At 44.4% G+C, this 23,802-nt stretch overlaps 6 protein-coding genes across 6 annotated transcripts; 4 read left to right on the forward strand and 2 right to left on the reverse strand.

Annotated features, from left to right (window-relative positions):
- The first annotated feature begins 36 nt into the window (after positions 1-36).
- GGS22DRAFT_156414 (uncharacterized protein) lies at positions 37-3,185 on the forward strand. The gene has a single exon (XM_047960365.1). The coding sequence runs from the start codon at positions 126-128 to the stop codon at positions 2,775-2,777; it is 2,652 nt and encodes an 883-aa protein (XP_047821033.1). The 5' UTR covers positions 37-125; the 3' UTR covers positions 2,778-3,185.
- Positions 3,051-4,334, reverse strand: GGS22DRAFT_186035 (Mis12 protein-domain-containing protein; the record flags this gene model as incomplete). Its single annotated transcript, XM_047964398.1, has 3 exons — positions 3,051-3,730; positions 3,810-4,185; positions 4,275-4,334. 3 exons carry the CDS (start codon positions 4,332-4,334, stop codon positions 3,051-3,053), a joined length of 1,116 nt encoding a protein of 371 aa, XP_047821034.1.
- A 512-nt stretch (positions 4,335-4,846) lies between these two features.
- GGS22DRAFT_186036 (uncharacterized protein) lies at positions 4,847-6,047 on the forward strand (the record flags this gene model as incomplete). Its single annotated transcript, XM_047964399.1, has 2 exons — positions 4,847-4,921; positions 4,989-6,047. The coding sequence occupies 2 exons, from the start codon at positions 4,847-4,849 to the stop codon at positions 6,045-6,047; spliced, it is 1,134 nt and encodes a 377-aa protein (XP_047821035.1).
- A 102-nt stretch (positions 6,048-6,149) lies between these two features.
- On the reverse strand, positions 6,150-7,333 carry GGS22DRAFT_106089 (translationally-controlled tumor protein). The gene is made up of 5 exons (XM_047957808.1): positions 7,149-7,333; positions 6,959-7,076; positions 6,745-6,882; positions 6,522-6,681; positions 6,150-6,459 (listed from the first exon to the last, which is right to left on the reverse strand). Exons 1-5 carry the CDS (start codon positions 7,161-7,163, stop codon positions 6,375-6,377), a joined length of 516 nt encoding a protein of 171 aa, XP_047821036.1. The 5' UTR covers positions 7,164-7,333; the 3' UTR covers positions 6,150-6,374.
- A 2,695-nt stretch (positions 7,334-10,028) lies between these two features.
- GGS22DRAFT_106097 (fatty acid hydroxylase superfamily-domain-containing protein) lies at positions 10,029-11,731 on the forward strand. Its single transcript, XM_047957809.1, has 2 exons — positions 10,029-11,055; positions 11,123-11,731. The coding sequence occupies exons 1-2, from the start codon at positions 10,377-10,379 to the stop codon at positions 11,554-11,556; spliced, it is 1,113 nt and encodes a 370-aa protein (XP_047821037.1). The 5' UTR covers positions 10,029-10,376; the 3' UTR covers positions 11,557-11,731.
- Positions 11,732-19,900: 8,169 nt separating this feature from the next.
- GGS22DRAFT_106134 (uncharacterized protein) lies at positions 19,901-21,767 on the forward strand. Its single transcript, XM_047957810.1, has 2 exons — positions 19,901-20,256; positions 20,311-21,767. Exons 1-2 carry the CDS (start codon positions 20,119-20,121, stop codon positions 21,565-21,567), a joined length of 1,395 nt encoding a protein of 464 aa, XP_047821038.1. The 5' UTR covers positions 19,901-20,118; the 3' UTR covers positions 21,568-21,767.
- Positions 21,768-23,802: the final 2,035 nt, after the last annotated feature.

Below are 23,802 nucleotides of genomic sequence, written 5' to 3' on the forward strand. Positions count from 1 at the left end.
ATCCATAGTAATTTTTTTAATAAACCACTGCCGACAACCTTATATCCTTTGTGACCTCGACCTTGATCCCGAACTGCTTCCACAATTTCTACGGCCTCACAACACTGGTTCGGTCCTCTAGATTTATGAAGGACCCCAGGCCAGCCTGCCTACTATGTCGCCACATAGTAGCGGCTAAAGGCGGCGCGCATCCTTCCCCATGGCAACTTCAAATATCGCAATATTCGACAAAACCTACTTCGACATCCGAAGATTTTATCAATATAGCAATGGGGATTAATTCTAGAAAGCCACCTCCCCGTCAGTCACAAGAATATGGGTTCAGGAAGATCACGATGACTGATCAGGCTAACGATGCGAAGATAAAATGGGCTCGCACAGCCCAGAGATTCCAACACCCCAAGAAAAGGATGGCCACGAGGAATCCGAACCAACAGGTAGATGCATTATTCAAACAGATCGTCGAACAGCAAGCCCTCGGCCAAGAACTAAAACCTGGCACATCGAAGAACAGTGAGGTGAAGGTAGCTCTCTTCAAGATTGCTAAAGATTTGGGAGAATCGGAACATATGGTGATAAAAGGCGAATCGGCAGTGAAGGTGTGGAATCATTTCAAAACCGTCATTCTCCCTACACTTTCGGAGTTGAATATGAGGATACCTACAGCCTGTCGCACCACACTAGAACGGACGTTGAAATATGTGTACGATGCTAAAATAGAGGCAATGCGTTCCCCCGAACTACCTGCAGTTTCTGAGATACTCCTAGACAACGCGAAGTTTGCGGGAGTTCAACCTCGAAAATGGAATAGGATAGTGGGGGCACTGGTGAAGGAACTCGTTGAAATGGATCCTTCGACGGCTAACGAGGATGGACTTATCACACAAGAAGATATGCTCAACGATCTAATTCAATGCTGGAAGGTCTTATCCTTACCAAGCGCCGCGCATGCGAATGCCGAGGACGAGGTCCTGGAAGGGTTTTGGTTTCCGAGACTCGACAAATATTCTTTAAAAAGGTTTTCCGAAAAGGGAAATTTCCCTGAAGCTTTTAGCAAAGCTTTTCCGCATTTTCGCATGGATCAAATCGGTCCACCTACAGCCATCCTCGCCATCGCTACACATGCCTTGCTAATCGATCCTCAACGATCCAATCAAGTTTTAAGGAGGCGTGCCACACGTCTTATCTCCAGGGTTGGCTACCTCATTACCTATGTAAACTACCGTCAGACTGCTCTACGAAGCCATGTCGCGCAGAGCTTTCCAGCTCTCGAGAATTATGTTATGACCCAATGGACCAAGATTAAACAAGATCTGAAAGAAAGAATTGGGGTAATAGACCCTTCTGCTGTGGGAGCTGAATCCAGAGATGCATTGCCTCCAGATAATAGAGAAGATATCAACGAACGTTCGCTTACGTACCACCTTCATCTCGCCATTCCAGCTCGGAATACGAGGGAAGTAGACTGGAGGTGGACGACCTTTCTTATGGCGCCGCCGGGGACATCGGACCCAAACGTCCCGCCGGCGAGAGCTAAGATCCTTAAAAATTACCCCGATATCTTTGATCTTTTTATTTACACTCGGATGGCATTAAATCAACCTGAAAAAGCATTACAGGCTTTAAGAACTCTACGCTCTGTCGGAATCAAGCCGACTCTGAAGACCTGGAACGTCATGCTCGATGGTTGTAAGAAGGCTCACAATATTAACGGTATCAGGAATGTATGGGCGAAACTTATCGCTTCCGAAATGAAGCTGGATATGATGTTATGGACCACTCGCATCTCTGGGTTGGTGGAGTGTGGTGATACTTTCGGCGCCATCGAGGCTTTAGGGGAGATGGTAAAACTATGGGAAGAGAGCTCAAAAGACGAGAGTTCTAAGGCTATCAAGCCAACCATTGAGCCTGTCAATGCTGTTTTTTCAGGGCTCCTGCTTCAAAATCAAGTCACGGAAGCCGAAAACTTGTTAGATTGGGCCATCGACCAAGGTATTGAACCCGACATCTATACATATAACCCCTTACTCCGTCGTTATATTCAGGAGGGGCGCACCTCAGCCGTACGGAAACTCTTTGAAACGATGAAAGAGCGTGGCATAAACGCCGATGCGGCGACATTCACGACCCTCATCGACGTGGCCTTCTCCCAAATCGACCCGGACGATCAGGAGGGCGAAGCCAGAGCGGTGACGAACATTCTGGAAAGTATGGAGAAGGTTGGGCTGGAGGTCAATCTACAGAACTACGCCAAGATAATATATAAACTGCTCCAGGGGGACGCAACGACCAAGAGTGCTGTACAACATGTCCTCTTACATCTATGGAACCGAGGTTATGAACTAACACAACATATCTACACCATGCTTGTCGATTACTACTTCTCACAAGACCCGGCAGACATCAATGCCATCGATTCTTTACTTCAGCGTCGTCGTATTATCGACTACGATGACGCCGACGTCGTCTTCTACGATCGCATCATTCTTGGATACTCTTTGGCGGGCCTGCCCGAGAGGGCGCTCCATTACTATTATAAGCTCGCGAGGTCCGGCGTCATCACCCCGCTGAACACGCAATCGAAGATACTGCTGGCTCTTATCCAAAAGAACCTCGAAGAAGAAGCGAGAGACTTTGTCGAGAGCTCGAGAAGCATATACGAAGAGAAACATAAAAACGGCGAGGTAAAGGTCGAATTATGGGACCATATATTCTGGCGCCTGGCTGCGACACATGGACTCTTAGAGCTGGATCAACTTCCAGGCCGTAGAGCATAGATACATGTACATCCAAACATAAGAAGCGGCATATAGATTCTGGCTGTATATACCATGTAGAATATGAACCACGAACGAATCCAATCACTCCCCATTGCACGATTTGTACGAGGTACGGTAGATGTGTGTAAATATAAAACCCTCACAACTCCAAGACGAAACTCCAAACTCCATCCCTCTTCTCCCTTCCCCCCTAGGTATTGGAACAAGCAGCAGAAGCAACTAAACGACACACAAGACAACCATACATATGTACGGACGCCTGCGTCTCCATCACGACTCATCCATCCGATCCCCTGTCATCGTCGTCGACGGTCCCGCAGGTCCACTCCCCCCAGCCTCACCACCAAGCAGTGTAATAACAGACTCCAAACCACCGACCTCGTCTCTAGCAAGCCCGCGCCCTTCGCCCTGCCACTCCCCATCCCGCACCTCCCCATGCTTCCCCAGCTCCAGTCCCTCTACATTCTCCAGGTACCGCCTCGTCGCGCCCTCGACGTACTCCAAGCGTTCGCGCCGCCACGTCTTCCGCTCGCTGCTCTTAGCAGCGCCGTTGTCGTCGACGTCCATGGCTTCGGGGTCGCTGGTAGAATCAGGTGGTGGTGGTGCTAGATCCGGCGCCAGGTTCCGCAGGGAAGCGGAGAGCGCGCGGAGGGCTTGCATTTGGGATAGTGTGAATGCGGTGGTGGTGCTGAGCGGGGCTTCGGAGCCCCCGTCTGTGAGGGACCCGCGGTCGTGGAGGAAGGCGAAGGGGCTTTTGGTCGGGGGTGGGGGTTGGGGGTGTGTCGGAGATGGCTTCTCGGTTTTGACGGGGGGCGAGAGCCCGATTAGGGATTGCAGCTCGTTGAGAAGGGACTCGTTGCGGGCGCGCTCGGCGGTTAGGAGGGCGTTCAGACGCATGCTTTCGCGGAGCTTGCGCCGGAGGTGGTTTATTGTGTCGAGGGTTGGGGTGTCTGGGTTTGGTTAGCGGGTTTGTTCTCCTTTCATTGGGACATAGCTATGTCTCTATCGAGGTTGTGGACATGGGCGTACTTGATTGGGAGTTTGTGGATGTGATGGATGATAAGTCTAGGCCGTCGTAGTGGGATAGTCGCATCCAGTGCATCACGTCGAAGGGACGCACGCATAGGATGTTGCGCAGCACGTAGATCTCGAACTTGTCGAAGTTGCGGTCGATGCTGGCGCACAGAAGCGTCTCGAGCTGGTGTGTGCCTGACTCTACCTCGTTCTTGGCCGCCTCGGCCGGGTCGATTGCCTGTTTCTGCGCATCGCCTCCGTTGCCCCGGGTTGCTTTGGGGGGCTTGAAGCCGAGGGTTGCTGGGGGTGCATTAAGGAGGCCCTGCTCGACGCTGTTTAGGGCGCGCTCGGCGAGGATGTTTATGCTGTTAATTATGTCGTCGATCAGACTCTATGATATCCCAGGCGAGAGTTAGTATGGGTCGGCTTCGGATTGATATTCTGCGCTAGAAGATGGGAGACGGGAGATGGAATACTGACGACAGGTGGATATCCGAAATGCTCAGTCAAAAGCTCGGTATCTGAATTGGCGGACGTCATGATGGGCGCATCATTAATCTCGCTGTCCCATCCACCGCCGTCGTTCGCAAAATGCTAAGGACTTAGTTCGGTAATTGGTGGTAATTGGTAATTAATGTAATGGCGACAACGGTGACGCGACGCGATTTGAATATCGATAAGTCAATATTTGGTTTTGGTGGTGGGGTGAAAAATGTAGACTGTACGAAGTACATACTCTGTACAGTCTCGGACCCACTATCTATGCAGAGACGGAAGGTCCCGCGCTGAAATTAAATGAGGCGCTCAGCTGTGGCATTGTGGCTGACTCCCTGTCCGAGTTACCCGGCAGCTGCCCGGACGGCAGTCACCTCCTTTTTATATTTGTGGCGTCGTCATACGTCATACGAATTGACCAAGACAAGCCAGACCCATACTATTATGTATCCTCGTATACGAAACACTTACGAATCAGTTAGCAAAATGTCAAGCTATCGTGACCATGTACACATTTGTTCACCGTCTATTTTCATAGGCAATCGAGAAACGCGAGGATGTCGGACTGGAAAGGTATCGTCAAGAATGGCTGGCACCCTGAGAAGGAAGGGACCTCGCTCAAGGACCAAATGGTAAAGGCATCTCGTCTATCTAGGCGTGTTCTAATTTACCGCTTCCCGTATGCTAAAAAATCAACAGAAAGGCCTTATCGGACGAGGAGACAATTCATCGTCTCCTACTTCTAGTAACCACTCGGCCATGCCGATAACCTCATTACGTGATCCATCGTCTTTCGGTCCTCCCCCGAAGCATGTTGGATCTGGGGCTACACCGCAACATCAACATCAACCACACGCCGAACAAACTCACGGTGTCCAACAACACGATGAATCTCCCGTAGAAGCTAAGCCATACCAAATGAATACCACCGGATTATCAACATCACATCTCCCACCGCCTCCCGGACGAAAAGGCAGCCCCCTAGCGCCTCCTCCGTCTTTGACAAGACTGAGCGTTCCACCCTCGCTACCCCCTCGACTTCCGCCTCGAAGTGGAAACACGTCTCCCGTCCAGAGTCAAAGCCCTGTTTCCGCCGGCCGCCAATCCCCCGGCTTCTTGAACCAGGGAGCCATCAGCCGACTCAGCGCCGCAGGGATTTCGGTGCCGGGACTAGGAATCGGAAAAGCGCCCCCACCGCCTCCCAACCGCTCGCCTAGCAATTCTCCATCCGGAGGTTCATCGCCGACGAAAACATCCGGCGGACGATTCAGTAACCTACAGAACCGCCTCTCTCGTTTTGGCAGTAGTTCTCCCAAGCCAGAACCTGCCGCTGCGGCCGAGGAAACGGGACCGGCCCCGTCCCCGGCAGTCCCAACAAAGGGCACGAGCTGGGCAGAGAAGCAGGCAGCGTTGAAGACGGCAGCAAATTTTAAGAAAGACCCTAAGTCTGTGTCGTTTGCAGATGCAAAGGCGGCTGCTAGCACAGCACACAACTTTCAACAGAGGCATGGTGAACAAGTGGCATCCGGGATGAAGACGGCAAATAGTTTAGGACAACGATTCGGGATGTTTGAAAATAATGGACATAATGGCCAAGCATCGACATCACCAATTGGTCAAATTTCAATCATTGCTGGAAAGAAGCCACCCCCTCCTCCACCAACGAAGAAGAAGCCCCAGTTGCCCATGATGGGCAATGAGACGAGTGCCCCGGCTCCACCCCCTATCCCGATAGGTACGAGACCGAGATTTCAGTGAAATAAAAGACATTATCGAAGGAGCGGGTGTATTGTTTACTGGCGCTCGGAGTACGAGAACATAAGATAGAATCACGCATTAAAGTCACTTAATGAACCTGCTTTGAAAGCTTTCCAGGTACTGGCAATAAATTGGTATTTTTTCCTGGACTCAGGCATGGGCTGCACAATGCGCCAGGTAGATTTCGTATGAGAACGAATCTACATGAATAAGCCTAAGTTCCGCATTCCGTGGCGTAGAGAGAAAAAAGAGGGCATCAAGTCGTCGGTGTGGTGCAAGTCGTGTATAGCATTCATGAAAAGTTTTTCCGTCCTAGCAATTAGGCCTTTAAACCTTCATCTCATCCAGACCGTGCTTCCAGATGGTGACGAAAGGAGTGACACCATCCTCGCGGTAGTTGAGGAGGACAACCCTATGGTTTATATGTTAGTATGCACTTTATTCCTGATTGCACGTGGAAAAGGAGATACTCACATTCCGTCAACATCCATGCTCTCGCCGGTGTAGAATTCGTAGTCCTTGAAGTTGCTAACGATCTTCTTCGCGAATCCCTGAGCCTTGGTCTGGAACTCCTTGATCTCCTCATCGGATTTTCCGGTGTCCTTCAAGTGCTTCGCGAGTCTCTTCATGTATCCTGAACGCGCGGTGTTTAGCCTTTATTATTCATGTTCGCTTAGTAAGAGAAAGTATATCTTACCCTTGAGATAAGACAAGTAGGAGGACTTGTCGAAGCTTGTGGGCTGGAGACGGAAAGAGTGGATGATGTTGTTGACCTTCTGGGCGGAATCCTCGAGACCATCGTCGGCTTCCTCAGCAGAGGCGTTGGCACCAGTGTCTTCGCAAATCTGTCAGCATTGAAACTCTTCTTAAATGGAAACATGGCCCTGGGAGTCCAAAGATTATAAACATACCGACGTTGACGGCGTCGATCTCGATCATGGCACAGTCAGCTTCGTAGGCGATTCCATCGATGTCCTTCAGCTTAAAGGAGTCGGACAGGAGCTCGTCCTTCGACTCGGTAAGGGCATCCTATAGAAGAGGGGTTCTTAGTATAATATTCACGAGGTTCGTGATAACGCATGATTGTGTTGATAAACATACTCTGAAAATAATCATGTTGGCGGTGGATGTAGAGATTTCTGATGAACGATAGACAAGAAGAAGGTGAGACGACTATCGAAGATTGTTGATAGAAAATTATCGAGTAGTGGGAAAAAAGAAAGACGGCTTTTGCGACGGATAATGAGGGGCAGATTTTCCACTGGACGAGAGACCCTCAATTTTTTGGGCAGGAAAGTGGGAGACTTCAGATGGAGGGGCGACCGAGCTAAACCTAGTTTGGTGCCTCGATCAGATCTAGAATTTTTTGCTCCGTATTTTTTCCATTAGGAAAATCGATAGGTCAAAGGTGGTCCGTTCGCAGTGTCACGCTACGGTACCTCGACATTATGTAAGACAGTATCCATTTTATTTGCATAAGTCAAACCGCGTGAGTGTTGCCCCCCTTTAAGAATTGCCTTTTATAAAAAGTGGATATATATTAGTTTATTTTAAGTATAATGCGGTATATTAAAAGAAATAAATAAAATATTATATTATATTTAAGTTTAATTATTATTTTACGATTAAATTATTTATATTAATTAATAAAATTCGCGCGTTAATTTTAAATAAATTTAAGTTTTTTTTAATACGTGTAACGTTTTTAATTTAAATAAAAATATTATTTAAATTAAAGTTTATTTTTATTCGTTTAACCGGTTTTAAATTTTTTATTAAATTTTTTAAATAATTAATTTTAATTTATTTTTTAATTAATTTTAATATTTATAAATTAATACGTTTTTTTATTTTTTTAATAAAACGTTATTTTATTAAACTTTTTATTATATTAAAATAATTTATTTTTATAATTTTAATTACGTAATATAACGTTTTAAAAGTTAATAACAAATTAAAAAAAAACGCGGGAAACGGTTAAACGAAAAATTACTTTTATAATATAAAATAAAATTAAAAATTTTTTTTTTAATTTAATAATTAAATTTTAACGTTAAATTATATTTTAATAATATTAATAAAAGTAAAAATTATCGTTTTTATTTTTTAATATAAATATAAAAATTTTTATTTTTTATTTTAATTAATATAATAAAAATAAATGTTTTTTATTTATAATAATTTTTAATATTTACGTTTTAATAAATTAAAAATATTTACGTTAAAAAATTAAAAAATATAAATAATATAAAACGAGAAAAAAAAAATTAAATTTTAATTTTAAAAGTTTTAAATATAAACTTTTTTAATTAATAATTTTTATAATCGTTAAAAATTAATAATTTTTTTTTATTTAAATTTTATAAAATAATTTTAAAAATAAAAATTTTAATTAATTAATTAATAACGATTTTATTATTAATTTAATCGTTTAAAAAAATAATAAATTTTTATTTATTTAAAAAAGTTAAATATAAATTATTATCGAATTATTAAATTTATATATTTTTTTTTTAAAAATAATTAAAAAATTTATTACTTTTTTATTAATTAAAATATATTTTAAAATAAAAGTTTATATATATAATTCGTTTTTTTCGCGTAAAGTTTTTTTTTTTTCGATTAATTAATAACGAGTTTATTAAATTTATATTTTTTTAAAATTTTTATTTTATTAAAATTATAACGATTTAATTAATTAATTAATTAAATTATTAATAATTTTAAATAATCGAAAAAATTATTAATAATTATAAATATAATTTTTTTTATTTTAATTAAATCGATTAAAATTAAAAAAAACGTTTTAATTAAATTATATTAATTTAAAAAATAAAAAACTTATTTTTTTTCGAAAAATGTTTTATTATTATTAATTTTAAAAAAATACGTAATTAAATTTCGAATTTAATCGTAAATTAAAATTAAGTTTAATTAATTTTAATATTTTAATTAATTAATTAAATCGAATTTTTAATAAATTAATAAATATTATCGTATAATAATTATAATTTATTAAAATTAACGGTTATTAATTTAATTTTTAAAAATAAATTTTAAAATATTTTAATTAAAAAAAGTTTTATAAATAAATATATTATTTTATATAATTATAATAATTAATTTAAACGTTAATTAAATATATTTAATATTACGAAATATTTTAATAAAAATAAAAACGTTTAATTAATTAAAAAATAATATAAATTAAATTAAATAAAAATAAAAAATTAAAAAAATTAAAAAAAAAAATAACGAAATATATATTAAAAAAAATAACCCGTAATAAATATAAACTTTTAATTAATTAATTTTAAAATATTTTAATAAAAAATAATTTTTAAAAAAAAACGATATTTACGTAATTTAATTTATATTATAATTTAAATTTAGAAAATTATTTTATTATAACTCGTTTATTATAAGTACATTTTAATGCATTTATTTTAATTATTACATGTAAGTAAACATTTTATTTTTTACGAGTTTTAAAAAAACATAATTTTAATAATAATTTACTTAATTAAGCACTTAAATTATTTGTTAATTTAAAACGTATATACTTATAAATAACATTCACGTTTATCGATGTTAAACTTACGCGGCTTTATATCACTTAAAGAAATTATATATTATGCAGATCTGTTAAAGTTAAAATCTACCTAGTAGCCTTAAAAATGTATTAATACAAGGTATTCGGAATTCGGGAGCTTAACCTTAACATAATAAACAGTAAATAAAATTCAATTATCAACTTTCACAGTTCGAGGCCTCCTTCAATTTGTTTGGTTCAAATTTATGAATTTTCAAACTTGAATCGGACGCCTCGGTCGTGATCCGTACGACAAATACGAAATTACCGATTGTATTTGTACGTAGGAAGTCCGACGATTCGGCGAAGAAACAGGTGATCTCGGACATTGACGGATAGCGGGCAGCCGAGATTGATAAAATTGATAAATTGATAAAAAGGGGGTCCCACTTAAAAGGTAAAAATCCACTGACAATGAGATGATGACGGACCACTTAGCTGCCACTAAGCACAGGTGAGGACCCAATTGGCATTTGCGACTCGAACGCGCCAAAACTTTATCCTACAGTCCTATCCCTCAAATACATACATAATTCACCTCCCTACAAACCTTGAACTTAAACCTTCAATAGCTTATCTAACTACTTCACATTCCTTTCTTTTCCATCGCGACGATCCTTCATTCTCCCACTCTCCCCGCCACCATTTTCTCACCCATTACTACCTTAATTCTCTTTTAACTTTACTCTAATAATACAACCAATCTAATATATCTCGCGCCTGGCAAACACCCCGTCATGGCTACAAATATGACGTCCACCACGGACCTCCCGCCGCTCCCGGCGTATAGTGTCACCGTAGCACCAGACTTGATCTCATGGCTACCCGACTTCTATCTATCTATCATCGCGCCAACTCTCGCGTATTGGGTTATCTCGATATTCTTCCACGTTATCGACACTTTAGACCTCTTCCCGCAGTACCGCTTACATACACCCGCCGAAATCGCCCAGCGCAATAAAGCCTCACGATACGAGGTCCTGCGCGATGTCCTCTTCCAGCAGGTCATTCAGGCTGTCATGTCCTTCGTTCTGGGCATGACTGACCCGCCGCAATATACAGGCATGGAGGAGTATGATGTTGCTGTTTGGGCTACGAGAGTGCGCCTATCGCAGAGAGCTCTTCCTGCCATGTTAAACATTATTGGAATTAATGCTGCCTCTATGTCTAAGAATATGGCTGTCTCTCACCCGCTCCTAGCTGGTGTGCTCGCCGGTGGACACTATCCCTTCCTGACCGAGCTTGCCGGATCAGGTGGAATTGCGGTACCTACGTTTGCCACCTGGGAACTTCTAGTCGCCAAGGCCATCTACTGGGGTATCATTCCAGCCTTGCAATTATTCCTCGCCGTTACCGTCCTCGATACCTGGCAGTATTTCCTTCACCGCATAATGCACCAGAATAAGTGGCTCTACAGTTCGTACTCCTAACCTCATTTAATCGTACTAGTAGTACTAGAAAGCAGTTACTAATGGATTTATAGCTACGTTCCACTCGAGACATCACCGACTTTATGTTCCGTATGCTTACGGAGCTTTGTACAACCATCCGTTCGAAGGTTTCCTACTCGACACAGCCGGTGCCGGACTCGCATACAAGGTTGCCTTCATGACCCCCAGACAAGGAATCTTTTTCTGGGTCATGTCTTCAATCAAGACGGTCGATGACCATTGCGGATATGCCTTGCCTTGGGACCCTCTTCAGCATATGACCTCGAACAACGCAGCCTACCATGATATCCATCACCAGAGCTGGGGTATCAAGACGAACTTCTCTCAGCCTTTCTTCACCTTCTGGGACAAGCTGTTGGGAACCATGTGGCACGGTGACACTTCGCTGAAGTATGAGCGATCCAGGACCAGGGCCCAGGAATTCTTGGAAGCGGAAGCCAAGAAGGCGTCTGAGAAAGCTCAATAAACGAATTATCATCACCCACTCGCACCGATTTGGTGCATACATTCGCTGTATCATCCTAGGGACTTTTACTGTTTTTACTACCTAAGGCGCGACGGGGTATTCTGGATTGAAGGTTGAAGTGACATGAGACCTATACAATTGGGGAGCATTGGGATGGGCGTTTCTTCTTGAGTCTACCACTCTGGCTCGGCTGGGCTATTAAGGGTATCGGGCTGGATTTCATACATCACGCCTTGTAAAACAAACGTACCTTTACGTGTTTGAATTAACCAGATCCTACATATTACTCGACACGATTGATGCGGTAAACGAAGAGCCGATTCAAGTGGTGTGGAGGAAAGCTATGGCGTTAGTATTGGATGTCGGGAAAATCTGGATGCATGGCCTCGACTCTGGACGGTCTTCGCCATAGCTCCTCGTAATTAATAATAACACTCAACCTCGTTCGCTTTTGATATATGCCTCTTATATTATCTCGGAAGCTATGTGACAAGTCACGAACGTATTGTTTGTATCCATTTCAACATATCCGTCACATTCGGTTGAATCAAACTTGGTGTATTAACAAACATCATATAGGATATATCGATAACCTTGTCACAATGACAAATTACATAACAATTATCTATTAATTAACTCGCATCCTGTCCAAATATAACGTCAAGAATACCAGCCATCCCTTACTTCGCACTCAAAGGAAGATAGTTACCTACCTAAACGGCGAGGCGCTTACCTGCATATCATCTAATCTCCCCACGTGAAGATGTGGCACGGAGCTGAATGGAAAAGAGACGCCACCAGGACATATACCGTAAACACGGCTCGAACTCATCCCGTCTCACTTTCCCCTATACGCAAGCCTCGCTCGGTCGACCGAGGCAATGGCGAGGTGCTCGCCGCCCGTAATTCCGCGTATAGTATTCGGCGTGCGCTGCTATACGTCCGTCACATCGCATTACGTATTATGTGCCTCCTTCGATATATCGGTTACTATTTATGCGATTGTGTGATTGTGTATACATGAGAATACAGAGCTCGACGACAACACCCAGCCCTACGTGTCGTACCTACTTATTAGAACACAGCCCTACAAAACCTCTCTCAAACCCCCCGCCGCCTTCCCCGCCGCTCAAGCCCCCTTACCGTCGCCTCCGTCCCCCGCAGGCCGTAGTCCTTCTCCTCGCCGCCCTGTGCTCTTTCCAGCGATAAGAACACAACGCGATAGTTTCTCGATCGCGGAAATTGGATATAGGTGTATTGGAATGATATGCTTTAGGGCGGCGTAAGCGTGAGCGCGGTGTCGAATGCGCGACGGTCTTCGGGGCGTTCGGACGGCTGCGGGGTCCGCGGGGCCCGCCGGTGCCGAAGGCGAGAGGGCCGGTTAGGGGGCCGGAGGTGGGGTGGCGGCGCGTGGTTTTTGAGCGGGTTTGGCGGTGTGGATGTCGTTCGAGGGCTGGGATGTGCACTTAGTGTGTTGATGTGGTGTTGTCTTTGAGTGTTCTCGTGCTGGTGGTGTTTCTGGTCTAGAGAGATCGGCTTTTTAGCCATTGCACACTATGGGTTAGTGTCGTATGGGTTAGCTTGTTAGAGCTTGTCCTGATGGAGAACATAGCTATTGGATATGCGTTAAGGAGTTCAATATGGGGTATATGTCATTGAAAGCTTATAGGAGTGTTGTTGATGTAGATCTATCTCACCATATGCAATCTTGGTTGTCTTCGGAAGTCTAAGGTACAGAATGGGGCCGCTATAATACAAGCCGAGCAAAGTTGAATGATATGTCAGATATGAGCATCTAAATGTAGGTATAGCTTTTTAGATATACACGGCCGTCAGTAGGTATTCTTACGTGTAGACAATAGCCACTAACCGTTGTCGATTCACCCGGAGCAGTGAGCCGTTTATACGGGCGACATCAATTCCAGGAGATAATTACCGTCTAATATTGAGATGATCGAAAGGAGAAGCAAAGGGCAGCGAGTCGCTTTAACTTGCGATGGGTTTCAGTAATAAACCAGAAGCAAGATCACCAGACGTTTACTAATATTGACCGTTATATAGCAAGAAATTATCAACGCGAGGTCGGATTCAAGTCTTTGACCTCTTTACGTAGACAGTGACGAGCTACCATCACTCTTATCTACCAGAAGCAAGTACGATCACGAACTTAAGTATAAACTCATCTTAGCAAGTAACCTGGTAGTTATATCAAGGTGAGGGTTCCAAAAGAACCACTCCTTTTCTATTATGCATATAGGCGACACCAATAGAATACCCAAAGAGTGGAAGTCAACAAGGTCAAGACTTAGTCAATCCATACCGGTTACTCTGTTTAGGAAACCCTCTACACGAGTGCACCATCCACAGATTCACATATTTTCGAGATGTACTCAAATTGCAATGTCCCTCATGATAACTACGTCTCTTAGAAGTAACTTACCTACCTAGGTAGATACGTATAAAAATATAGTACTAGATACAGGAAACTACGTGAGAAGGTGATCTAGTAGAAGAGTCGAGCGTACGTCCCTGCTTAATCTGACAAGCTAGAGCATTGGAGCAGAAGAGACACAACTCTATATCATATTAATCGTGGAAGTTTCCGGTTAAGAGCTTGGCTACCTACCTAGTACTCGGCACTAGGTAATCAAAAGCCGTACTGTTATAATCTGTCCCCTTTGGGTCTGTAGAAGAAGGCAGATCACGATATCATGTATAGAGGAATAGAATAAATTTGATCGTAGCTTTCATTAAGAAAACACCAAAAGAGATTTCCTAGGTACATTACTAGTCAGAAAACTCCTGAGGTCCTTGTATTAGGTGCATGGGAACTATATATGTACGAGAATGGCTGAGAAGGCGTGAATAAGTGATAAATATCACCATGTAGTATAATCAACCAATAGGCCGTGTTAGATGTCAATATGTCGATAGAAAAACATCTAGATTATCTCAATTAAGTATTAGGATTACAAATACACCCACACAACAAATGACAATAACGACTTCTAATGTGAATTAGGAGGAAATACCTGTATATGACATGTGGTACATTCCAAGCTTGGATTAGCTTACATGAAATTCTTAGGGGGTTTTGTGATAACATCCTTCCAAAAATAGGAGTCCGTCTCTAGCATTGATACCAGACGCTACAGTAATCATCCACGTAGTCAAGTTCGAGTAGATACTATTATTTCATATCCAAACGACCCAAGTCAGAAAGTAGGGAGATACATATACAGGACTACAGCGTGGCTCAATTCTATCGTGGGTTCACAGAGTTAACAGATATCTATTATTATACGAATTAATAACGTCTAGACAGCAATGACAGGAGCAGTGCCTCAATGGATAAGTCTCGAAGCTTTCTATTACTACGGCCTCACAAGCTAGTAGATACTGTAAAGATAGAAAAAATGTTCAGGGGCGACACGAAATGCTGGGCGGCCATACTCATGTCCCGTAGTTCTCTGCCCTCTGGATCCCCTATAGCGATATTACACTACGAGCACGCCCAAGGTTGAATGCGAGGAACCATGTAACCCATCATCTCACCGTCATCAGGATCATGCCAATTTTTCGAAGTATGCGTAGAGCTTCTCACCTACCTCCCATTGAATCAATGCTAGATGCCATCGACGCCTTCAAAACCGAGGCCGCGTAAGAACGGAGGAAAGGAAGGATCTCTTCTGCGTCATGACAGACAAGACATTCTTAGCAGCTTCAGCCGTACGGATCGTCGGGTAAGATGGTATCATACTCGATAGCATACATAGGAAGTGCTCGCAAACTTGAGACGAAGTGTCGGAAGAACGCATCCGAATAAGCATCGCCTACGTGTCTGTGAGAACGCATGAATGATAATGAGACATAGATCCGCAATATCCGTTGCTGATGGTAGGAATATCGAGCTTAACCAGCGTAGTGGTAAATCCTCCAGCCAGAGCTAGGTGAGATATGTTAACTCTAGCTAGAACGTTTTGTCTTTAGTGCTTATATCTACCCAGGTATGTAAGAAGCTAGGTACGAAAACAACGTAGTTCGATATATCGTCTTTCGATATGAGCTCGGGCACAAGAGAGCAAAGTCTTGAGTGAGTCTTTTTCCTGGAGCCCAACGTAGAGAGTGGGTTGAAGACAGGGCTGCTTTTTCAGCTAAAATCGATTTATGTCAGATTATTGGCTATGATCGATGCTGACTGCGACGTAGACGATGGATGGTGCCTGCATGATGGCAGCGAGGAACAAAAGTGCATCTCTCCCGACCCAAGATTCCGAATTAATACCGCACTGTTGATAGGACGCCACATGCCTCTAGAAGAAGCAATGTTTACAACCGCGTCAGCGTCTGGCGTTGACCGGGCGTGTGGGCCAGACTCACGAAGATGCGGTCAAAAGGATTTGAAATACCTTCGCATGGTTTCCCCGGGGACAGGAAGACGTAGTGAGGGCCGAAGACTCATTCGCGTTAATGAATCATGACATATGTGGGCGTATATTTGCTTTTTCACAATTAGGCAACACGAATGCCCCCCGCGCCAAGTGCGTAGGTAAGAAGCATATTGTTGATCCATCTCGCTGGCTCCAGAGTTTTGAAGAACAATGTTGACACTAGCGAAGCTGAGACATCCTTCGGAGAATGGGTATCGTCTCATAGTGTCAAATGACCACAAAGGACCACAAAGGGCACAAACTGGTAATCGCCGACGGTGGTACCTGGGGAAGACCCATCGTCCTAGCGTCGGGATCTTGTAAAACTAGGATCAGGTCTGATGATGTGTCGAATATGATCGAATACCATCACGCCGCTGGCCCAGCAACTTGGGGCACTAAGCTTAGCGAGCTTCCAGAAGCGGCGCCTTGTCTAGGGTTACACACAAGCTGAGGTGGCTTTAGTATGTAGATCGTGATGTCGACCCGGCCGCTCTGCCACCATCTGCCCTCTGAAGAAAGCTATGTCAGACAGCAAGCAAAAATTCTCCTAGTCTACGATTCAGCTTTGCTGGACTTTTTGCTCTTCTTGTGGATTCTTTTTACCTGGTATTTCAGCTTTTGGCTTAAGCCATGATGCAAGCCACAGCTGTCACTTTACAAGACCCTTGATTCCTTATGCCAAAACCCGGGCTCACCGTAATTATTCTTCATGTGTGTACCTGGCGAATCATGACCCCCCTGTGAGGACCCGCATATATGTCATTCTCGTCGTTATATCGCCAAGATTTAAGTGTTACGCGTGAAGGGAGCGTGGTAGGAACGCGTGCGACATTGAAATCTAAATGGAAATTATGTTGAAGTTCGTCGACGTTACTTTTCCTTCAACGTTTGTCATGAACGAATAGATCCAGGTAAATTGATATTGTGAGAACGCGTCTTTCAATTTGTGAGATGACTCGAACCGAACTTGATTGACTACCGATTGGGTTTATTGTCTCATCTTGCCGGGTTGTCCCTGATTGCCTCAACTCTGCAATGTACTTGAGAGAAAAAGCAATTTGATTCGAGATCTAGTGACCATTTCATTATATTGCAGCAATATGTATGTAGTATTTGTTGGCGTATGCAAACGGATAGGCCAATGAGATGAGAAGAACATATCTGTAAACAATGCTGGCGTTGACACATCAAGCGAACGAGGCTTTCATTTGCTCATTGTATGATATTCTGAAACATACTTTAGTCTGAAAGCCAGTTGGTCTGATGTCGTGAATTGGATGTGATAGGTTCAAGCTTCATTGGAGAAGTCTATTTGAAAGTTGTAAGCTCAAGCTTGGGAACTGGAGAAATGGAAAATGGGACGACTATTAGGGTTTAGCTCACATGTAGGTAGGTACCATTTGCATAGCACCGCCTAGTACCGCCAGTAAGCGTACCAGGTAGCTTTTCATGCAAGCTCCTTCCTGGTACATAGCTGAGTGCCCCTTGTTACATAATAAAAAGTCTTCGTTGGAAAAAAAAGTTCGAATTTTGTTAGAACTTCTGTTAGAACGTGTTCATGTTAGCGGCCGCCGACTCCACATGCGGAATGCCGAAACATGCATATCCCTATCTGCACAGATTGAATTCGATAATATTCGGTTATGATAAATACATCTGTCAAAATAGGTACCTGATTAAGGTAGTGTAATAAAACAATGGTCGAGGAGCACCTTGGTATTACTTGCATGCGGGTTGTTTAAGGTGTAATGTTCCTGAGATAGTACAACTGTAGTACGATTTCGGGAATATTCACATATGTAATCCACATTATGGATTACTTACAGACCTACCCACATAGGTAGAGCAGAGCGTGTGATTAGATGCGTGTAATAGATCAATTGATGCAATAGTACGCTCTACCTAAGTCGCATGCGGACGTTCAGCAGATTCTGGTACCTACTATGCGTGTGCTAATACTCAGCTACATAAGCCTATTATTCTAAGTTGACCAATCGCATCGAGTTTCAGGGATCCCCCTTTCCCTTTTCGGCACAACTAATGCCCTTTAAAGATCAGCTTTTCATTATCCCATCAAACTGTCGTCATTTCCCCTTCCCCCCCCTTGAATAACCCCCTCAATTATACCAATATACAGATTGTATCCCTCTCGGATATTCTAGTGGTCTTGTTCAGACCGAATTCCTGTCTTCACCTATACTAATACACTAAACCAAAGATTGACGTACAACATGGATCTGGATCGAATAGAGCTTAGGACGATACTATTGTTGGGCCTCTTCTCAAACAAGACCCACATTCAGCGCATTCACCGTTGACGAAAGAGGGAGATCAGGTCTGATCTACTCTCAATGCAGCCTCTCCCGCAACTTTGCTCGGTTTTAGGTCTAGAATAACGCCTCAAGCTAAGGGCTAAAAGCTAAATTATCGTGCACTGGTTTCAGCCTTTCAGGTCCTCCTATTTTCCGACTTTGCCTGAAGCTTTCTAGCACCGACACCTCCTTCTTACAACTTACAACTTACAGCCGAGGTGCTCAGCTTCATCTACCTTATAACTACCTCTATAACTACCTGCTACAAACTCTTCTCCTCTCCATTCGCTAAATTGGTACCGTTGTAATCGCATATAGCTACTACCGACGACGTGAGAGAAGTGGCCTCTCTCATACACGACCTTTGGACCCTTAAAGACCCTAAGACCCTGAGAGCGTTGGATCCTAAATCTCGCTTGATCTGGGATTGTCCTGTTTTAAGCGCCGCCCGCTGTGCAAACACGATTTACGGCGCTTCCGTGAGCCAGTATCCACCATCCTTATTGGTCAATTCCTTCGATCCGCCTAAGCAAGATCGAAAAGAGTTGCATTGCACGCTGCGTTCCTGCGTCTGTCGAAACATTGCGAACAGAAATCGATCCATGGTTCTAAGTTGAGAACGAAAGCGGCGGCAATTATTTTTATTTATATTATATCCCTAGCTATTGTTTCTGTGCTCCCGTATCGCCGTATCGTCGTGTCGCCGTATTGATCGGCCATATAATATCGGTTGAAACCCGCCTCTTGCGTCAAAAAATACGACTTTTCCGACTCATCATGGATCCCACCACGACACTCTTTACTTTTATGCTGTGAGTTATTCTTATATTAAATGATCAATTCAATATCGATATCGTCATTCTTTTATATCCCCTGCCACCCAGTCGTCTAGTTGTCTAGCCTGGCGCTCTCACTTGATTTTTGACCCTGTCGCTTTCCGCGTATACCGCCATCCCACTCGCTATATCGTTCGCTTTATGTACTTTTTTGTCTACCGGTACGGCAATCTGCACCCGCGTATTTCCACATTCGTTCAATGATTAAGCGGGAACGGCACTTTGAGGTATTACAGCATAAGACCTCATAAAACATTCATTGCCAGGTATTCTAGAATTTCCGATCTACTAGGATCCCAAGATTGTCAAATCCAGCACATCATCTCCGAGCAGGGGTTCCACGCGAAAAGGTCAGACATTGCCTGAGCTGCTAAGGACCTAGAGACCTTAAAGGCCTTAGCTGCCAACAAACAACGGTGGCAGAGTGGCTGATGAGTGGAATTTTCACGCACCCTGTTGCCCTCCCTGTCAGCCCTGTCATAGTGCTTACATACCCTGGATACATCGTAACCTAGTTGGAGGCGAGGATCATTGTCAGGCATCATAGCATGGAGAGAGAAGGCAGCCAGCCACTGTTGCTGTCGGTCTTGTCAGATCCATGCCCATATCGTCCCAAAAAGCAAGCGCTTTAGTCACCACAGCCGTCACCCAGTTAGTTACCTTAGCCCGCTTGCATCCACTTGCATATCCATGCTCCCATTCCAAAAGTACTCTGAGTATTAGTGGGTTCATTTCCACACACCCCTGCATTCGTCACCCATTGCCTCTCTGAGCTGGTAGACATATGTATGTATATGTTGTCACCACATCACGCTTCACGCTTCACATCCTCTTCGTTTACTTATTATCCACTGGCTGCCCTACCCACCTGTGGAACTTGATCTCGACCAGGAAGCTTACCACGTACGCAGTCAAACCCACCCCTCTATATCATCAGTCAGACTTCTTGGATCGTGGGACAACTTCTCGAAATATCATACTATGGAGCGTGACGCTAGACGAGCTCGAAGCCAATGGCGAGGCTGCCATACCTTCAACAACATCATCTGCGACGGTGACCAAATCACGGATCAAAAGCGAAGTGGAGGATTAAAGATGGGTCAGACATATTACTATTATGTGAGTAAATCATTTCGAGTCCTAGACATTTCATCTTTCGCTAATATCTTCAAGTATGAATTGGATGGTTCAACCGAGACATATGACCCTTCCATGCCCACGACAAATGCATGCCCTTATCTTCCCGGCCAAACTGTCAACACTCTCGACGTTCCCTCGGAGCGTCTATCAAGAATACGAAGCGCATCAATGAATTCTCTCAGGATTACTGATTATAGGACCATGGAGCCTAAGGATAAATTCATGACTCCAAGGCCGGCTCCTCCAGTACCCAGCCTTCCGGACCTTCGCGTCGGATCTTCACCTCAGCCAGCAATGTCACTTGTTCACAAACGATCAGCTCGTTCTCTCTCACCGGCGCCTAGCTGGACTAGCGCTGCTCGACGATTTTTGGGACGGAAGAAGGGTTGCAGCCAGGATAGCGATGCTGGTAGTGAAACTGAAGTTGAAAGTCACTATGGTGAAGAAAGTCGACAAAGCAGGCGCTATGACGAGCCAAGGAGCACCACGCCATCTGGGAGGAGTATTCGGTCTCGTGATATGTCGCCAGAATCTCTCCGAAGGTTCCTATCTGACGATCTACCCCAATCGCCGGCTGTGGTGGAACAGGCGCCAAGGCTACTAATCCCAGATGAGATTATCGAGGAGAACGAAGACGACGACAATTTTGCGACGTCCGCTGTATCCGAGAATGCACCATTTACGGTACTTTCGCCCTCGCCATTTCAGCGAAGCGTATCATCGTCTTCGATGAGACCCGAGACTAACGAATCTACCACTATTGTCATTCCTGTGGATGCCAAGAAGGATGATGATACCACTCCAAAGCCTATCGGTGCCTTACCTAGGATGGCTACCATTGGGTTGGATGTACCTCGATCCCATTTCTCATATTCGACAACATCATCAAGCGCGGTTTCTCCGGTATCCGCCCCATCACCCGAGTCCCGCGACCTCAATCAGTTCTCTTTCTTTGACGACTCAGACAATGACAGCGAAGATATCTTCGCTACCGAAGAAGAGTCTTTCATGATCCAGGGAACTCGCCGAAGCAGCGAGGGCGCCTGTACCATACCAAAACATCTTAACTCTCCAATCACTGGATATAGCCTACCTCAGCCTGCGACGCAAAACGATAAGCACTTAGACGCAAGCCGCATCTCACCGGCAGCGCTTGGTTCTCCAGAATTAGTCACCAGACTAGACAGTGGTGTGTCTCTCGGGAGCCCCGGGCTTCTCGGCCGCCCGGGGATCGACGCTGGGTTAGACGATCTAGTCAGCGATATGGGGTGGATGGCTAACTTCATCTAAATCGAATACACATATGACACATCACACGATTTCCACATTTCCTTTTTCTATTTGTGTTTTACTACGGGGTTTATAGAATGGGTTATAGAATCTGGACCACTCGTTGTCACCAACGGAATATTAGGCGAGGCATCTCAAAAGCACGGAGTTTTTTTTGCGATGTGTACACTTCACAACTATTCTTATTACGGCACACCGGCGCTCAGAGGGGAGAAAAAAACAACAGGATGAATTTCTTTATACCCTAGTGGTTCATGCGGGACACGATGGACTAGCTTCTTAGAGCAGGTACTGGTTGCTTGTTTGAAGCCTGACGCATATTTATGGATTAGATGAGGAGGATCTAATGGGGACATGTGTCGGATAGACTATCTCTGATTCTCGAGAGGCCCCATGGATTCACGGGGCGGGTGTTTTACAAGACGGATATACCACGTTAGACGACGACGGATTACGAGTACGATATGAGAGAGTGAGGGGAAGAATACATAATACGTAGCAATGAGCACGAATCAAAACTTATTCAAATAATCTACAGTCTTCGTTCTGCATAGTATGGGTACAGATTTTGACATTTAACCAACCATTTGTGATCTATAGCTATGGTGATCGTCGCTGCGACGTCTGTATGCGTGTAGGTACATATGTGGTGGTACCCGTTCATGCAGGTACCAACATCTCGGACATCCCCAGCCAGTCTAGTCTGACTCATCCATAATATTTCTTCTGTTCCTGAAATACTGGAGACCCTCCTACGTGGTAGCAATGCTTAGCAGAGCTAGGTGGTAATTATGGACGGTAATACCCAGCGTGGCCACGCTAGAATGTTCTATAACGGGTAAACCGGGGGTGTTGGAAAGTTTCATATGTACTATCAGCAACTCCCATATTCCTCCACTATGTACATATGTACCTAGTAGGTATGGATGTTAGCTGTAGTGTAGGTACTTTACTTCCGAAAGTCCTGCACCCCGGAAGAGAGAGGGTCTGACAGGCACGGGGCGCATATCTAATTATTTCTATTTTTTCTACCTTTTTCCATATTTTCCTTCTCTCGTTCCGCTTTTTCGAAGTTTGGATTCCAGGTGCTGGTTAGCTGGGGGCGGCCTTTCTTCAGAAAGATGCACGAATACCTCATACCCATACGAGCGGCCCCCACCGAGGGCGCGGAAAACCAGGTACGGACACGTACATGCGTAGCGCAGATCCGTCATGCGCGCGCTCGTGTATTGGGTAGGTGTGTAATTACATATACGAAATTCGGTATGTACCTACCCGCATCTCTCTCCTCGCCCAAGAGCTCCCCTTTTTTCTTCGGTTTCTTCCTTCCTTCTCACCCATTCTTCGCTTTAGTTCGTTTCGTTCCGTTTCGTTTCTGGGGTATCTCCGTTAGCTTCGGTCCAAGCCTCCGAACGATGTCTATCAAAAGAATGACTAAGGGAAAGAGAGAAAGAAAGGCTTTCCCCGTCATCCTACCCAGATGAACCTCGCATTGGGTGCCGCTAGAAGGTGTACTAAGTATAACTGCCCAGACAGCTGGCCCGAGTTGCTGTTTGAACTAAACTTGACTAACTACCTGAACCCCGAACCTCGACGGGCAGGACGGCGTTTGACGGCACAGCCTTGTTCGTGGGTTAGAGCTGCCAGGTAATTGCTCAATCTGCCGCGATCCTCCAATCACCCCCCCGTCGCCCGGCTGTTGCTGGGAGGCGCACGCCCTCTCTCGCGCACGGAACGCAGAAGTTGGTGCAGCTGGGCGCGCGGGCGGAGCTCTGCTATACACGTGTTCGCGTTCCGTCGCGAAAAGGCTTCCATGGATCTCCATCGCATCACGTCACTGCCTTCCCGCACACCGACGTCTTTGCAAGCTCGGGTCGGTCCTTGTTCTGCCCGAGTCCGAGTTCAGTTTCTTCGTGTTTCGTACTAGGGTTCGTATATACATGTGTAGGTACGCATAGTAAATGTGTACCCGTCTACCTTAATTGCTTAGGTAACCTTGGAAGCGTGCTTGTTTGTTTCAAGTCAGGTCAGATGCAAGGTGAGCTGGAGGTGAGCGCGCTAAGCACAGCGAATGACATGTGAAATTTCGTTCTTTTTCATTACACCACTCGGCCAACAGACTAACCCTCTTACCTGCTTACCATCTTACGTATGCAGGTGAGGCGAGGTGAGCTTGAAATTTGGGTCGAGTCTGGTTCGGTTCGTGTCGATAGGTTGGTCGGGTAAGGGGTAGGA

This window comes from Annulohypoxylon maeteangense, assembly GCF_022496945.1.
Source record: "Annulohypoxylon maeteangense strain CBS 123835 unplaced genomic scaffold GGS22scaffold_4, whole genome shotgun sequence".
Lineage (NCBI taxonomy): Eukaryota > Fungi > Ascomycota > Sordariomycetes > Xylariales > Hypoxylaceae > Annulohypoxylon > Annulohypoxylon maeteangense.

What these genes read in the sequence shown, in the direction of transcription:
- GGS22DRAFT_156414 (XM_047960365.1), top strand. Translation starts at nt 126, where the DNA reads ATGAAGGACCCCAGGCCAGCCTGCCTACTATGTCGCCACATAGTAGCG.
- GGS22DRAFT_106089 (XM_047957808.1), bottom strand. An exon ending in CTACTTGTCTTATCTCAAGG is followed by an intron (nt 6,682 to 6,744) that starts GTAAGATATACT and finishes CCGCGCGTTCAG; the next exon opens with GATACATGAAGAGACTCGCG. An exon ending in AGCATGGATGTTGACGGAAT is followed by an intron (nt 6,460 to 6,521) that starts GTGAGTATCTCC and finishes TATAAACCATAG; the next exon opens with GGTTGTCCTCCTCAACTACC.
- GGS22DRAFT_106097 (XM_047957809.1), top strand. Translation starts at nt 10,377, where the DNA reads ATGGCTACAAATATGACGTCCACCACGGACCTCCCGCCGCTCCCGGCG. An exon ending in CCAGAATAAGTGGCTCTACA is followed by an intron (nt 11,056 to 11,122) that starts GTTCGTACTCCT and finishes ATGGATTTATAG; the next exon opens with CTACGTTCCACTCGAGACAT.
- GGS22DRAFT_106134 (XM_047957810.1), top strand. Translation starts at nt 20,119, where the DNA reads ATGGAGCGTGACGCTAGACGAGCTCGAAGCCAATGGCGAGGCTGCCAT. An exon ending in GTCAGACATATTACTATTAT is followed by an intron (nt 20,257 to 20,310) that starts GTGAGTAAATCA and finishes AATATCTTCAAG; the next exon opens with TATGAATTGGATGGTTCAAC.